The sequence below is a fragment of the Periplaneta americana genome, chromosome 15, assembly GCF_040183065.1.
Source record: "Periplaneta americana isolate PAMFEO1 chromosome 15, P.americana_PAMFEO1_priV1, whole genome shotgun sequence".
Taxonomy (NCBI): domain Eukaryota; kingdom Metazoa; phylum Arthropoda; class Insecta; order Blattodea; family Blattidae; genus Periplaneta; species Periplaneta americana.
Window position 1 is genome coordinate 50,565,681 of NC_091131.1, and position 18,830 is coordinate 50,584,510.

Sequence of the window (18,830 nt, forward strand, 5' to 3'; positions counted from 1 at the left end):
GGCTTTTGGTATGCCTTGCATACAGTATATGTCGGTTTGGTTTGTTCAGGCTTTTGGTATGCCTTGCATTCAGTATTATGTCGGTTTGGTTTGTTCAGGCTTTTGGTATGCTTTGCATACAGTATATGTCTTTGATAGATAACATTTGCTTTCCCGCGTATTGCAGAATTATGATGGTACCAATGAGTTATGTAATTGTGAATATTTTGGAGAAAATTATTCGTCGGGTATATAAGAAACGAAGGTAATTTGGGGCTGGTTGGGTGGGTTTACAGCTTTCGCAGTGATAAAATCGTCTCTCTAGACAGGCGTGTTACAATTTTGAGGTTATTTTCAGTAATTAACAATAATGCAAGTACTTTTTTTTTCTCCCGTGTGCTGTGCGTAGCGGAATCGAAGATGCACAACCAGATCAAACTATTAAATAATTAAAATTTGATCCAGAAGGCATCTGTTTTTGGTGCAAGGACAATTCGTTTAACATGTTTCTTAATTCCAAATGTACTTAAATAATTAAATTACGATCATTTTTGTCCACGGAGCACCCATTTTGGTGCAAGAAAAATTATTCCTTTAATATGTTTCTTAAATTGATACTGTATCCAAATAATTAAAATAAGATCATTTTGCTCATGGAGCTTCCATTTTTAGTGCTAGGATAATTCGTTTAACATGTTTCAAAGTTAGTCTTCAACGGTACATTCTTCAATAAATCACTCCAAATAAATGTTAATATACCGTGGATTATGCACCAAGATAATATTTTGTGTTGGCCACTTTGTGCATCATTGTTTACGTAAATGAAAATAAATGGAAATTAACATGGCATATAAACATTATTTTAATAAATACAGGAAATACACATGAATAATAAATATTAATAGTTCTTAATGAACTTGGCATAGAAAATAGCAATAAATTATGTATAAGACAGAAATTACATACTAGTGGGTGTAAAATAAACAATAACAGCTTAAATGATTACTCCAGGTTTAGTGTAAAACTGATCTATATGTAACGACGCCTCGTAACATTATTCAACCACCCAATTATTCACACATCTTCAACTTAATTAATCTATATATTATTTCATTCTAATAATCAATATACACACAATCGTTGAGTGTCTTTTACAAGGTATTCCGCAGCTGCCAGAACTCACCTGGTGAGAAGTTATACAGGAAAAACACTTAAAGAACTCACGAATTCACGATACCTACGTTTTGTTGATCCTTCAAATTCATCCACAATGATTTACATAAACATTGATATTAACATTACCGTTAGATGATAACATGATTTCACATTCACAATGGAAACTTAACCGTCAACTTAAGAATGTAAAAGTTGCCGTAAAATAAAGTAGTCATACCACCATTTCACAATGGGAATACAAACATCACCGTTCAACTTTCCGTGGGTGTAAGCATTCAATCTCGGGAGCTTACTGAAAAACGTAAGTTGAAAACGCACGTTCAAGAACATTTTGTATCTTTATGGTGTGCTATGCTGAACGTCATATTGTTGTTGTTGTTTAGTCAACTGTCCGAAGACAGGTCTGAACCTCACAAGTGACACCAACATGGCACCACTTACGAGGTGACTAGGCCAGGAGATGAGGTAGGGTGGCTAGTTTCTTTTCCCCTCCATTGCATACATCGCCGATTAGCTACATATTACACTAATCAGACTTCAGATGCATACAAATAATTGTTCTCCCTCTGACACATATCGTCAAGTGAGATGTACTGCCTGATAATATATGTACATATTAGCCAGAACCTCAATCAGAGGTAAACGTCATATTATTATTATTATTATTATTATTATTATTATTATTATTTCAGTGAACAATATATCAATATCTTCTGACAACTAAATAAAATTTAACATAGGCCATACAAAAAGAGATGTAGGTCTATAGGTGAATTCAATTATATATACACGAACTGATGAAAACAATTCTGCTCGGTCCAAAAATTGCTCGTCTTAAGTTCCTATTTCCCATCGCTTCAAGAATACCTTTCTTCCATGTTGTCTGTGGTCTTTCCCGTTATCATTTTCTTGGTGTAATCCATTTATGTATCATCATTGGTAACCTCTCTTCTCATTCTCATTACATGTCCATATAAAATTAGTTGCTTTATTGAAATGTTCTCCATAATGTTATTTTTATTCCCATTCTCTAACTTATTGTGTCATTTCTGATTCTGTCTCTTCGTTGAAACTCTTACGTTATTTTCATCACGTAAATAGTAAGCTAATCGTACAGTACGTGCCCCCATTTTCAGTTTACTCATGGCCATCTAAAACGACCAACTGCTCGCTACTTGCTATTGTTGAACGAAATAACGCATAAGATACCTATCGGCGTTAGATAACTGTGAATTGCTCCATGCGCTATCATTTTTAATGGAAAAAGACATGCAATATTGAATGCGTTTCGTGCACTATTGTATGCATTGCTTGCATGTGTAAAGTTGAAAGAAAAGTTAAACCATGTAGATGTAACTCAGAAGAGTCAATTAGAATGTTGGTAGCGCAAAGCTTTTGAACTTAAGTTTGCATCAAATCAAACAATTTCGCCAATTCGAAGACAGGAGCAATTCGGTAATGGAAGATCAATAATCGAACCGGAGCATAGAATAAACATCAATTTTTTTCCTTAAAGTCACAAGGAACTAAGTCTTCCATTCAGGCGGCCTGGGTCCGATCCCCGGCCAGGCCGTGATGGAATATATGGTGGACAAAGCAGACGTTGCAGGACGGATTTCTCGTGGTACTTCCATTTCCATCATCCCACCAACACTCTCCACCTTTCCCCTCAATTCATCTATCATCTTCAATAGTAAAAATAGACGGGGTGAAGTCTTGGGGGGTAGTAGATACGGGTTTCCGGTGCCGAGATAGGAAGACTTTACGGCTTCGGGCCTCTGGGGTCTATCAGATACTCGTCTGCAGATGGGACCTGGCTCTATCAGGGGCTGAGGTAGGATGCCCACCTATCAGCGTCGGATTCACAAATGTCACTCGGACCACCTTTCGGACGTGGACAATCATTGCATAATATATGGCGCACATAGGCGTAACATGCCTAAGTGTCACGATCCGTTAATTGGTGATAGCGAGATGGTGTTTGGCGAAATGATGCCGAGGATTCGCCACAGATTATTTGATATTTGCCTTACCATTGGGGAAAACCTAAGAAAAAACAACACTCAGATAATAAGCCCACGAGAGAATCGAATCCGCACGCCCGAGCCCACCTCTGGATTAGCAGACAAAGGCGCCTGCAGCTTAAGCAAAACAGGTGGCCATCCTGTTCATAATGGTGTCTATTAATTTTTGTTTGCATTGTGTTTTCGTTCACTAGCACCGTCTGTGGCTCAGCATTAGAGCGCTGGTATTCCATTCAGGTGGATCAGGCTCGATTCTGTACCTGATCGTTACGGAATTTGTTATACATTTTATTTTAAAGATTTTAATTATGAATTGAATTTTTGAAGTACCGTAGTTTTGTTGGTAGATTATAATATTAAGTTGATGCATAAATTCGTAGCGTTTTTGTTCGTGATCACAACACTGCGTTGTTAGAAGATTATTTATCGTTTTTCATTTGTCATCTGTTGTGTTGTGCTTGTAAATTTGTTTGAATTTTGCAGATTTTAAGAAAGTTTGTGCTATTTGTGGGCTAAAGAAGATAGAATGTTAAGTGGAAAAAAAGGAAAAATTCCGACATATTCTTTTGAGTTTAATAGAGGAGCAAAGGCAGCGAAACATTCTTAGTAAAAATGTATCTTTTTCTTAGCTCGAATGGTTTTATAATATTGCATATACGGGCAACAAACGGAAAAAAAAGGGTTTTCTAATTCCACATATGGACAAATCCCGAAAATAAAGAGACTGGCTCCTGAAAATTTTTAGTTTTGTCTTAACGGTGGCAAAAAATGATCTTTTATTGCATATAAACTGCCTTTATATAAATACTTGGTTATTACTGTTATTAAATCCAAAAGGTATCTTGTGCACGAGTACTATTCCTGTTATTCACAGACTTATACATACACGTACAGGAACAAATAGATGTGCACACACACAGTACCAGAGCGTGCAATGATAGACCGCTGCGTGAACTGTTGACGAAGTGAAGCTACTGTATAACGTACACCTAACTTGTAGGTTATTCAAAGTAACCAAACGCAGGACTCTAATTATTAGTTACTGGATTTAAATTATTGAAATACTGAATATATTATTAATAACAACAAATGAAAGTTATTAATAGTAATGTTTTATTGAGATATAAAATGTTTCATTTGATTTTAAACTTTTTGCGTAGGTGAAATAATAATAATAATAATAATAATAATAATAATAATAATAATAATATTATTATTATTATTACTATTATTATTATTCTACAAAATAAAATTGTGCTGGATAAAGTAGACATTGCAGAAATTTTTACTAGAGGTACTCTCGTTTACCTCTTTCATTTCATCAAAACTCTCCACCTCTGCTTCATTTCATTTATTACTTGCGATGATTAAATTTAGGTCGGGTCTCCGATGGTAATATAGCATTTAAGGGGTTCGGGTTTATCAGGTACTCGTCTGGGATGTGGCCTGGCTCTTTCAGGGCTGAGACATAATGGCCTGCCCATCAGCATCGCATTTATGAATGCCACCCAGACCGTCGGACTTGAACAAACACCGCATGTAGAGGGGCTCATAATGGACCTGTGAGAATAGCTGTTTCAGGTTTCTCAATGTTTAATGGTTATATATATATATATATATATATATATATATATATATCACAATTAAATATCTAAATTATCTCATTATTATTATTATTACTATTACTATTATTATTATTATTATTATTATTATTATTATTATTATTATTATTATTATTATAACTATTTCTTACCAATGTTTACTATTGTCACACTAACATTACTTATCCAACTTTAATTATTTACTTTCATGTTGTTTTATGGTCTAGATATTAATGTAATAACTATGTAAGCAATTGTATTCAATTAGAATTAGAGTCTGGCTGGGCGGAAGAGAAGGCCTACTGGCCTTAGCTCTGCCAGATTAAATAAATACATAAATTACATCTGTAGGTACATGGATTCGTCTCAATCCGGCCCCCGTAGAGCCACACAAGTTCTACTTCAGTGTTAAAAAAATTAAAAGACAGTATACTTCCAACTTTAAAGTATAAGAAAGAGTTCAAATTTACTCATTTGAATACCAGAATCATACCATTTTTTGTTTAATTAAGGGGGTTTAGCAGCGTTTCATTAATAAGTATAACAGTATTGTTTCAATGTCCGAGATTGCGAAAAAAACTAAAAGCTTTGTTGACTCATTCGGCATGCATGCATGTATGTATGTACAACTTCCATTAAAATGGTCTCTATTAACCTATTCCCTGTAAGCCTAAAACGCATGTAATGGACACTCTTACTACACCGTGTTACTGTATACTGTATATCTTGCATCTGCATTTTACAAACAAACTGAACTATACTCTGTACAGATAATGCATTTGTGACTTTACTGATACTGTTACAACAATGATGTCATTACCTTACGTCTTTCTTCAATCGATTGTCAAAATCTACAAACACCGAACTGTATATCGGCAAAACGAATATCTAAAAAATATATATACCAAAATGACGGAAGAACACGTCCCATTGATACCAATGTTGTAGGAAAACAGTATAGAACGCCGTTACTGAATGTGAGAAATCAGTAAAGACACTCACCCATCGCAGTATCTGAAGATACTCTGTTCTTCTTTGCATGCCTGGGAAGAGCCTCCGTCAGTGGAGCTATAGCTGAAACGAAATAAAAACGCCGCACAGTAAAACCCTTAAACCATTATTGGTCGCAATACAAAGCTTCTAAAGCAGCGTTTTTCAACCTTTCTCAACATGTGGTACATTAAAGTTGTAATTTAAAATCCCGTGGCACGCCCGTAACTCTAAACCAGTGGTTCATAAAAACAAATAAAATACGATATTTTTTCAGGTTGGTTCATAGTGACTGTTGTGACGGAAAAGGTCGCAGTTTGGGTTTTCGTTTTCGGATTCTCCCGTTTCCCCATATTAGGCATCTACATCATTCCGTCAGCATTCCAAAGTATTCCCCGAAAGCCGGCTGTCTTCGCAAGGAGGGGACTGGCGTAGGGAAGAGTGGGGTTGATTGCTCGTAGCCTGGGTACGCAGCGAGCCTTAGTATGGTCAGCCAGTATGGGTTGGAAATGCGCCTAGCTTGAGCAATAGATCTAATAAAGTCGCAGTGATGGATCGTAGTACCCCCCTCTCTTAAATTCAAACCCAATTCAATTCAAGTATTTTATATGGACCAAATGAAGTTAAAATATACAGTACCATAGCTCACCCGAATATGTCGGTAACCTTCTGAATAATTAATACTTAATGATGTGCCACGTGTATATTTGTATAATTAATCCATATCTGGCTTTCACTGGGTCATAAATAAACGCAACGCAAATCAGACATCAAATTTTACTACCTTTTACATTTTACTATATAGCGCTCATTCATCTTTAGTTTCGATAATACCCTATTTATATTAAGTTTTCTGTGCGTAAGGATCTGTTTTAGTCCCACCTTATGATGCATTTGTGCCCAGCCTTCGATTCACTCGGGAGCTTCTGTAATGACATGAAACCTACGTCCATCTAAAGGAATTACACTTTCCAATGATGAAAGAACTATCGAAATCCATTAAATGGTATATGAGATTGCCTCATACAAACACACAGATACTCTCTCTTTATAATTATTATTTAGTATAGATACATACATAATATGAATATTGAATATCATAATACCGTGTGACACAGAAGTCAGTTGATAAATGGGAAACAATATTAATTGTAAAACTGTTATAAAGTAACATAATGACGCGTTCCCTCCAAGATGTCCGTAACTTAAGAGCAAAGAGTTTGTAATACTTACATATATATTATATATTACATTATTATATTATATTATATTATATTATATTATATATTACAAACTCTTTGCTTAAGAGACTTTTTCATTTGTACTGTTAGGTTGGCAGTACATATTCCCCTTTTGTACCGCTAGAATTCTCCACCTTTCGTCCCAAATCTGCTACTGACGGACAGCATTCAGTAAACGTGATTGCGAAGATGACGGCAGTGCGCTATGTGGCTCGAGAAAGTGGTATCAGTACAAAACCTGGTCCCAGATTATAGAAATCTGTAGGTTTTCGCCTCTACAAATTACAGAATTCACATATAATGCAAGAAGAGGATTCACTCAAGAGACGAAAATATTGCAACTGGTTTACACAGCACTTGCGTACTGATCGATCCTTCCTTCAGCATGTTCTGTTCAATGACGAAGCTTATTCTTTCTAGACGAGCACGCTCATACACAAAATGCAAGACACTGGTCCACAGGAAACCCAAGATGGATGCGTCAAGCTAATAAACCTGGTGCTCCAAAAGTTATGGTGTGGTGTGGAATACTGGCTGATAGCTCTGGTACCATATTTCTTTGATGGAAATGTACACCAACATAGCTACATATGGGGAATTGCTGGACAGCACTGTAATGAAGTTCTCCTGTATGAATTTCCACTGAACAAACGGATAAGAATGTGGTTTCACCAATATGGGGTCATCGGCACACTATGTTGTAACAGTTCGTTAGAAACTAAATGAGATGTTCGGTGTGCACTGGATTGGACGAGGTGAACTTGCTTCCATTGTCACCAGATCTCACACCCCTTGATTTCTTTCTATGGGGATCTGTGAAACAGCACGTTTTACAGACGGAACCTACATCTATAGATGATTGAAACAATGGATCACCCATGTCATTCAGCACATCTCACCTGAAACACTTTTAAGCGTGACTGAAGAATTTCAGGATCGAGTGAGGCACTGTCTTCAAGTAGCCTAAATGGAGCACATTTTGAACAATTGCGGCAGTGAACATACTGTACACAATAAAATTGTATTTTCAACTAAACACAATAAAATTGTATTTTCAATTAGAGTAATGTTTCCCATTTGTCAACTGACTTCTGTGTCACATGGTAAATTGATATCCATATACAAAGGTTGTTAAATGAATATTTTCCGATTGTTGTCCAAGGCCACCTTAAATATACGCATAGTCATTTGTTTTATCTTTATTACTCGTATATTAGTCTGACAGGTGACACTCACATAAAAAGCAATGTCATTTTAATACTCATTTATCCCGTTAAATATATTAGTCCTATCAAAATTTTGCACAGAACAAACCTTACCGGAAACATTTTAAAAGCAACTTTTGTTATGTAACATTCTACTAAAAACTCAATAATAAGCGAGATATTTCGATTTATTTATTTCAAAGCCCCCTTTTAAAGAAAGTATTTTGAATGCCATATAGCCTAAAATCTAAGTGGGAACCAGACACCGACAAAGAGACAATACTCACGATCGTAACTGCTGCCGTCAGACTTGGGTTCCGATGCAGTTGCAGAGCAGGTTAAAATTTAGGACTGGCCCATGCAACCCGGGTTTTATAAGCCCAATCCAGACAGGAACCGAGAAAGCCTGTCTGTGTGCTCGTATTGTAGAGTGACTTGCATTCAGGTATCATGGTTATCACGAAACAGTACTAGTTTGAAATATATTTAATAATCCGTGGCGCTACAGCCCGTGAAGGGCCTAGACCGACCAGCCGGCTGCTGGCCTCATGCCCACATGACGAAAGCAGAGGTGGACGATTATCCAACCAGAATGGAGGTATCGTGTGGTTAGCACGATGATCCTCCCAGCCGTTATAGCTGGCTTTCGCAACCGGATTTCGCTACCTATCGCAGCTCCCCATGTGCATCACGATGCTGGGTGGGCACCGGTCCCATACACTGGCCGAAATTTCAAGAGAAAATTTCTTCCCCCATGAGGAATCGAGCCAGCGCGCATTCCGTAACGCGAGTCCTAGGCAGGATGCCTTAGACCACGACGCCACGGCGCGGGACTTGAAATCTATTTAGTCACTTCAAAAAATCTGTATTTTATGGTAAAATACGGCAGAAAATTCTTGATTGAAGTAACACAGTTTTACAACTTATTGCACTACAGAATTTAATAAAATAATTTCATTTTCCTGCAAAGTGTATCTGACTCAACAAAATAGTAACATTTCTTAACTTGTGACTAGTTAAAAAAAATGGAAAGGAAAGGAGACGAGAGGAGGGGAAGGGACGGGAAAGGAAAGATAAAAGGAAAGGAAAGGAAAGGAAAGGAAAGGAAAGGAAAGGAAAGGAAAGGAAAGGGGAGCGGAAAGGAAAGGGGAGAGGAAAGGAAAGGAAAGAGGAAGGGAAAGGGAAGTGAAATGAAGGGGAAGGGAAGAGAAGATATTGAAAATACATTGGTAACAATTATTATGAATATCAACAACTATAATAGGAAAAAATTCCATTTTAATTTTTTCCTTATAAACAATTAAAAGCCTCATGAAAACCTGTAAAATGTAAAAAAGTTTTTCGTTCTTCGGCATATTGATTTGCTATTTAATTTCTGAAGAACAGATTTCTTTTCATTTATGAAGCTTAAAGTTTGAAGAGTTTGCATTACATTTATATTGCTATGATGAAAAGGAAAGTGTAAATAATTTATAATAACTATTGGCATTTAATTGATATTATGCTGACGAGAAACATTTTTCTTTGTATTCATTACGTTTCACAAGACGATAAATTAAGTTTTCAATAGTTTGTCTATATCTGCATGCTTCCTGCCAAGTTCGGATGAGACTTGGTTGATATTTATCAAGCACCTGAAAGCAGCACAGTCTGGTGCAGGTAGGCGGAACAAAATAGTCCTTTCGGGTCATTATTAGGACTGTTTGGGAGTCACGTGCAACCACACTGGCTGCCTGCTTGTAAGAGAAGGTTGACCGACAGGTGAGCGATACCGTGCGTAAGCCCACTCATGAAAGTAAACAGTTATGGGCAGGCCTGAATGAGGTTTTGCCTGTCTCTGGTGGGAACTAACTTATCTTCCATAAAAATCGGTTCAGCCATTTTCGAGTGAAAAGGTGACAAACATACACACAGAGACTGACAGACAGACAGACAAACATACACACATACAAATATTTAAAAAATGCTATTTTCGGTTTCAGGATAGCTAATTATACATGTTTACACCAATTATTTCTGCAAAGTGAAAATTACCAGAAAATTTTAAGTTACAGTTTTATTATGAACTATGGATTATTTGAGGGCTTCCTTTCCATTCAACAATTATGACTTTCCCTTTCACTATCCTTCGAATTTTTCAATAATTCTTTGTTATATACTTTACTTTAGGCACTAAGTTATATTAAACCATGTCTGTGAGAAAACGACCTCAAAATAAAGAGATGTAAGTGCATTATTATTTTTATACAGTCGTTTCATAAAGATCACTTTTCGATTCTCATTTTAGTATCGAAAAGTCATTGATTTCCGCGTCTATAAATATTACCGTGTTTACAGTAAATTTCCGTCCCTTAATACTGAAAACATAAATTCCAACTATTTATTTATTACAAATATTCACAACACAATTATTTAAATTTGGAGATTTGATGCAGACATTATTCATCCAAGCAGACAAGCAGAAATGCACTTAAACAACTTCCTTACCAACCAGCAAACAACCAGCAAAACCATCATCAAAAGCCTACTACATATCCGAAGGCCGTGAAATCTATCTCCTTTCATACGAATGTAATACTCTTTAGTCTTTAACATCAGAAGTTCGCCATTGCGAGAGAACGAATCAACAATTTTAAACATAAATAGGCTACATTATGGATTCTCGAGCGCCTGTCTAAAAAATGTTATATGAAATACATGCCAAACTATCGTTTTAAGCACTCGCCGTGTTGTCCACTTCCCCTTTTAGTCGGTGGACAATCTTCACTTCTCGTACTTAAAACGCTATCATTTCGCAACTTATTGCATAAAAATAGCTACTCGAATTCTCTTGTATTTATTTTTCATTAAAGGAGTTATAGCGCCGTAAAATTCGGCAACTTCTCTGACACTACTGTAATGCAGGTTATGAGCTTACAACTACTGCAGCAATTATTAAGCATGACAAACTACCCTACCCCATTAATTATCTTCTGGCTTATTTTCCTCATGAGTGATTCCTTATTAGTGTCACTTATAAGTTTTCACCTTGTCTCCGAACACTTTAGGGCCTACGTCTAGTTTCAGCATTTTAATATGTTCTTATGAAATAGCTCCTTCCGTCTTCGCTCTGATGAGAATTGTAAACAAACAAGTAGTAAAATATGGTCATGCGTTCAGAGAGCGAGACAACACAGGACATGCATACGGTCCCTAAAAAGGACATAAATTTTCATTTTCCTGTCGGGAATCGAATAAGAATGTGCTTGATTTGTATCTAGAAACTCATAGCTTGGATCACAGCGGACCACATAGGTGATTTAATACCCTCGAATATAAATGCATTTTTATTACCTTACTTGTACAATTTAAATTAAAAATCAATGAAATCCGGTTACGAATGCCACACGATACATTCATTTGGTTGGATGATCGTCCACCTCTGCTTTGGCATGTTAACGTGAGGCCAGCATCCGGCTGGTTGGTCTGGGCCCTTCAAGGGATGTGAAGCCACGGATTATTATTATTATTATTATTATTATTATTATTACTATTAAAAGGATTTTTTGCGTGTTCAATTGACACTATAGAGTAGACTACACAAGCAGCTGTTTTGGTTTAGAAATGTATGAAATATCCACGGTTTGTCCTATTCTACGAACTTTATTTAAAATTATGCAGTTCTTACGAAAGTGGTTAGGTTCTATCTTTGTTTCTGAACCACAAAATTATCATAAATGTAGCGATGACCATTTTCATTGATCAAACCCCTTCTCTTTATTACTGATACTAATTCTATTATCATTAATACATTACTACTACTATGCCCTACTACTACCACTACTACTACTACTACTACTACCGAATTTACGTTACCTTATTTCAATCGCAAAATAATCTAGCAAAAATTTTAATGTGTGGTACAATATCTCTGCACTAGAAAGAGAAGGAAGGATTCAATATAAAATGACAGTGGGCAATTCAATTGATACTACGTTTCTTAAATTGGCAGGCTTTTAGTTATTATGTAAAATTTACGAGAAAGCATAAGAGACAGTGTCATGTCAGATTCAGGAGGAAAAATAAATATTTTAGGGTTGGTAGAATGACTTAATTATTCTGAGTAAAAAAAGTTCATATAAACATGTATCCAATTTTTAATGGGTGTGGAGATACAGCTGTTTGAATGTTACGCATAACAAGCTTTACAAGGAAAGGAAAAAGGAAATGAAAGGAAGAAGGAAAGGAAAGGAAAAAGGAAAGGAAAGGGGAAGGGAGAGAAAAGGAAAGGAAAGTGGAATGAAGGGGAATTGTACGAAGAAACAACAAATGACTACGTACTATTGATTACGTACAAAGGAATAGTATGTATGTGTCGGTCTGAGATATGCACACACTTCCAAAGAAACAATTGACTACGTACTATTGATTACATACAAAGGAATAGGCCTAGTATGTGTCGGTCTGAGATATGTAGGCCTACACCCTTCCCAATACACAACCTTTTCTCTAGAACTCTCAGTCACATTGTACACAATATCCGTAAAGTAGGGGGTACATAAAATAAAGTACTCGTCCTGTGCTGTCTACATTTCACATCCGTATAAAAACATATGAAGAGATAGTTTGTTTATTTTGTTGTTTATTTAGTGTATCAATTTTTTTTTCCAATTCAACCAGAAATACAAATTCCCAAGATGATGCATACTGTGTACATATTCAGGACGAAGCAGCAGAGTGAGTGACACGACCATATACATAGCGTGAAATGCACTACTGCTCTCTGTCAACGGAATTCAGCCAGGCGATAGGACGGTAAGTCCAATTTGTGGCCGAGTTCACGAAGAGGAAAGTGAGGTTACTAGAATAGCTAGCAAGGTATAGTAGGAGGAATTTTTAGTACACGTAGGCTATTACTCGTGTAAGGACAATGTAGATATCAATTTTTTTGCTTCAGTAACAACAACGCGATCTGATCTAGAGCTCTGTATAAACAGAGTAGCGCAAAGGTCGACGCCTGGACCCAAGCGCTCGCTTTGTTACCATTGCTGGAATAGAGAAATTGACGTTCTCTCTTAGTTTTCATACTCCAAATTTCATTCTAGGGCAGTGATGACAGTTATAAAGATAGTGACATGTAGCTAAATGTTTGACGCATTATTCTATGAACATTTAAATGTAATATCTCAATTAGAAGCGTCGCAAATTCATGTCGGCAAAAAGAGGGATTATTTTCAACATATTGCAAGTACAGTATTTCCTATAATATATTATATTTAACTAGGAAATTCAGGCAGACCGTAACACTATGATTATAAGCATTATTATTACAATATACAGGTGTTTCAGAATTCAACCGGAGAAATTTAAGGGGTTGTAGAGTGGTCTTAGGTAAGTATTTTACTTGCACGTAATGGCATGAAATATTTTTTGTGCGAACACGCCGCTGACAGAACCTGCACGTGGCATAGCGATACATTTGGAAATGTGTCGGATACAGTATTAGTCTATGTCTCCGTGGCATAATCGGTAAACACTGTAGATGGTTTCTGTCAGAGGATGAGGTCGAAAGTTCAGAACTTAGCAGGTACTTTTTTAACTTAAAGGCATGTAACTTTAAACTAGTGTTGTAAAATTAAAAAGCCAGCTCTAGTTATTTTGTAATGCACGTAATGACATTGTTTAGAAGGGCAAAGAAAGGATGGAGTTTGATTGCTGCATATTCATTACTCTGGACAAGTCACAGTATGTTTATCAATTAACTTGAAGTGTACAGAAATTGAGCATAACATTCTGTTTAATAGAAAATATCTTAACAATGGATAAATGAGAAAAGAAAGAAATTTCCTTTTTCGTCTTCCTTAGAGGAAGCAGTAAGCAACATTGTCACTGTCAGTTAAAAAACAAGCTACAGGAATTGTTCAAAGTAACGACCTCCGCCTTAAGTATAGTAGTTTTCTGTAACAAATCAAGTAGTCTACACTATATACAACGAATTTCATACAACTTAAACATTAAAATGGGACAAAACTGCATTAAAATAATACAGAACCAAAAGATCATGCACTCGTCACATTTGCAACCAAACGCCGCGCCAGCATGTTTCTAACAAAGACGACGCTTTCCTTTGAAGAGATAAGATGAGAGTTTGTTTATTGATTAGGCTTTCTCAGATGCCGCTCAAGTCACAAGAAGCGGTACCTATGATGGGTTAGCATCGATATCAACTCCACGTAGAGTACGAAACACCGTTGCCGCATCTCGAATTTATTGACGCGAGTTGAAATAAATATCACTATTGATAATTGTAACTAGGGATGATCTTTACAGTGAGAAAGTGACAACAACGTTTGACATTGCAAGTACTGATGCGTGCGAAAAAGATATACTCGTATCACAACAATCAACGCGCCGACTATACAAGAGTGTCTCTCCTTCGCTGTGAAGAGGCCAGTGTCATGCTAGCTTTTTACTGCTGCAGTTAAAAAGTAGTGTAACTTTGCCTGTGTAATTGTTTCTTATGGTTTATAGGAGGGAAAATAAGACTGTAAAGACTCCCTGAAGCCTCCATCCACTAAGAGATAATGACCTTAATACACCTTTCATCTATCAGGAGTTATAATTCCATAGCTACCTACTGTTTGAGCAGCTTAGCTAGTATTAGCTACAGTATGTACACAACAGAACAAGTTCCTGACATTTCTTAGGAGATCTGCCACCATTCAACAGAAATTACATGAACCTGAAATTACTAGAATTACTACAATACAACAATATCAGTGTTTTTTGGAAAACACACAACAATGTGAAGTTGAGATGATAAAAATTATATTTCAGAAACAAATTGACGTAATTACGCATAAACGAGATGCATAAAAATTAAAAGTCGCAAAGAATAGATTCTTATAATGGACAACAATACTTTCACAAAACTGACATTAAAATATGAGTCCCAAAGATAAGAGAAATCATAAACGTCCCTGATCCAAATTCTCCATCTAAAATGTACAAAATTGCAGTAAGTAAAAAAATGGTATGAAAAATGTATTCATGCATGATCGCCTATACTTAGCCTTGATGAAATGTATGTGTGTATGTATGTTTGTATGTATGTATGTATCAAATGTGTACCGTCTTCACTTTACGTGATTCGGGTTCCGCATATTGCAGATAAATGGCAGAATTGTGACCCATTTTCTAATTGTACACCACTTCGGCCCTTGATGAAATTTTAGAAGGTTTAATCTTCAGTCTGTTCAATACATACATACATACAGGCCTACTTACATACACACTTCATGCAGGGGCGTACGCAAGGGGGTTTACCGGATTTCAACGGGCCCTCTTAAACTTAAAAAAAAAAAAATATACATATTTATACAGGGTGTTTAAAAATACGGGGCATAATTTCAGGTATGTATTTCCCACATGCAGACAATCAAAATAGTTCATTACAACATGTGTCCGGAAATGCTTCATTTCTGAGTTATGGCCTTCACAATATTGAAATTCACCGGAACGTTTTTCTTTCCGTAGGTCGTTGTCATTACAGAAGATGTTCAAAATGTCCACCTCCTGCTTGAATACAGACCTCACATCGATGTCTCATTGACCTGCGAACACGATCCCAAACTCCAGGAGTATTGCGTATGTCCTCAGAACATGCCACAATTCGATTCCGAAGGGATTCCAAATCAGGCACCGGAGACGAATAAACCAATGATTTTAAATGGCCCCACAAGTAGAAATCGAGAGGGATCAGATCAGGTGAGCGTGGAGGCCAAGCAATTGGGCCACCTCTACCTATCCATCGATCAGGAAACCTTCGATCCAAGTACCGGCGAGCCGTACGACTGAAGTGTGCAGGAGCGCCATCATGCAAGAAGTGAATGTGTTGACGATTGATCAGTGGAGTGTCTTCTAAAACATGAGGTATGGTGTTTTCCAGGAAGTTTGTGTACGCCTGCCCCGTAAGTCTGTTTACAAGTCCATGGGGTCCAACTAATCGATCACCAATGATACAGGCCCACATGTTGAGGGAGAACCGCACCTGGTGATGAGATGGAACAGTTGCACGTGGGTTTTCATACGCCCATACATGCTGATTGTGGAAATTTGTTATGCCATCTCGTGTTAACTGTGCTTCATCTGTAAATAATACTAAGGCAGGATTTACACCACACTGCTGCAACAACCACTGACAGAACCTAACTCGTGCAGGGTAATCTGCTGGTGACAGGGCCTGTACACGTTGCAAATGATAAGGATACAATTGATACTCTTTCAACAGTCTCCAGACAGTCGTATGAGGAACATTGACTTGCAACGCTACCCTTCGTGTGCTGATAGAAGGAGTCATGTTCACAGCCTCCAGAATCTCCTCCTGTACTTCTGGAGTTGTAGATCTTGGTCGTCCCCTTCCCAAGCCAGGAGAGTTAAATTTTCCATACTCGCACAGACGGTAATGGAGACGTACAAATGTCTTCCGATCTGGACATTGTCGCTGTAGGTACCTCTCCTGGTACAAACGACGAGCCAGCGCAGTATTGCCGTCCGCCTTACTGTACATGAAGTGTATCTCTGCCAGCTCTTGATTTGAATACATGTCGCACAGTCTAACGCCTACACAACACTGAATGTAACCTTCGCCTCGGAATGAACTGTCAGAGTGCCCTCTTAATGTCTCCTTTGACGGCAACGACCTGCGGAAAGAAAAACGTTCCGGTGAATTTCAATGTTGTGAAGGCCATAACTCGGAAATAAAGCATTTCCGGACACATGTTGTAATGAACTATTTTGAGTGTCTACATGCGGGAAATACATACCTGAAATTATGCCCCGTATTTTTAAACACCCTGTATTTGAATATTTTTTATCCATAATCGTTTTCCCTTCTCTAATTTTTCACTTCAGAGTAACAAAATCTACATCTACATAAGGCATAGTCCTCCTATCTCCTTCAATATAATCCCTGTGCTTGGTGATGCGGTACGTTCGAATTATAATAATGCTATCTTTATTATAGTCTCATACCGACCTTCTAATAAAATGAAGCTGACACAATATGAAATATAACTTGTGAAACATATTGAAAAGGTTGTTTTGACAGTTCTGCAGTGCAAATGTTTATTGCGCACTGTCGAATTTAAATTCATTTAAGAGCGGTATTCACCCGTTCGTTAGTTTGAGTGCTCACGTTATTGTGAAACGTTTGTTTAACATTTTGTGCATTTTACAGTTCATGTTTATAATAATAATAATAATAATAATAATAATAATAATAATAATAATAATAATAATAATAATAATAATACACAAAATTTAAAACAATTTTTATAATGACCCCCCTGACATAATTCAATATACGCCACATAAATATAATAATATATACATAGAAGGAACACAGTCGAATGGCTAGAGCATCGACTTTCCATGCTGGTGACTAAAGTTCGAATCCCGGTGGATTCACGTCGAATTTGTGGTAGACAAATACGATGTTTGATGTCAGGTTTTCGCGGGATACTCAGCATTCCAACACTGCTCCATTAATCATCTTAATCATCACGCTTGTGCGCTGTAGATAATCTCTCATTGTGCATCAAGGATAATGCTCTGCGGCAAAGAGTCTACCATTGCGGTGTGTTCCTCCTAGAGAGTGATACTTGGGTGAAATTGAAGAAAATCAACACCCGCCATTAGAAAGTATACTGTATACTGTTTATACAGGGACATCATTTTATTTTTACTTCAACTTTTACTGTACCTGAGTTTTTTAATGTTCTTCTCTCCCACCCTTCCTACTAGTAAACTTCTACCCGTCCTCCACACAGAACCAAGACCGCATATGCAGTCAAAGTCGCCTTACGGCCACAGTATACAGTACTGAGTGAGTTTAGTATGTTCCAGAAATATGGTCGTATTTTCCAGTGAATAAAGTGCATTCATTATTTAATCATATTTTCGCACAGGTACTGTGTCCGTTTGGTTACGTTGATTCCCGGTTTCCCCACCCGTTTCTGCTTGCCTCTCTGTAAAGGCTAGTGGCTAGGCTGTCTTAGCTGTCTTCTGAAAACATTTACTGTTAGGAATTGGCCGTCTACGTAGTGTTTTAAAATAATTTAAATCAAATGTTCTCGTTAAGTAACTTTCACGTGATTTTTTCCCTTTCTACGACCCTGCGACATAACCACTTGAACGGACAGTAGATAGCATGTCTGGGTAAATTTATCTGTGCGGATCGCGCAGAAATGAAGATTGAATTCACAGTACGTAAGAGAGTAAAGTACAGCATGAATACGTCCGCTTGGTTAGTTCAGTTAGTGAGTAAAACACTTATAGTTAATACTGTACTGTATTTTGATTAAATAAAATTCTAACGAAGATCTATCAAACTCAAAATCGTAATAGTTACCAGTTTATGTAAATAGATGTACTACTTTTCTTCCCTCCTATACTTAATAAAGTGATTTGATTGTATTTTATACTAGTATCATCAAACTCCGGTCTTGGAAGGGGGTAACAAACAGTCTATCTGGTTTTCAACAGTTAATTCAAAGGTAGCCAAGTTAATATTAGAAATGTTAGTAAAAACAAAATGATATCCCGATATATTTACACAAAACTATTATAAAATTT

The 18,830-nt window shown here is 36.9% G+C and overlaps 1 protein-coding gene across 2 annotated transcripts in view; it reads right to left on the reverse strand.

Moving 5' to 3' along the window:
• Positions 1-18,830, reverse strand: part of cwo (transcription factor cwo) — a 63,612-nt gene that overhangs the window by 41,077 nt on the left and 3,705 nt on the right. The window contains exon 2 of one of the 2 annotated variants that reach the window (XM_069847172.1): positions 5,783-5,854. The exons of the other annotated variant lie outside the window; for it this stretch is intronic. Coding sequence (XP_069703273.1) covers positions 5,783-5,854 — 72 coding nt within the window. The remainder of the gene's footprint in view (positions 1-5,782; positions 5,855-18,830) is intronic. 2 annotated transcript variants of the gene reach the window in all.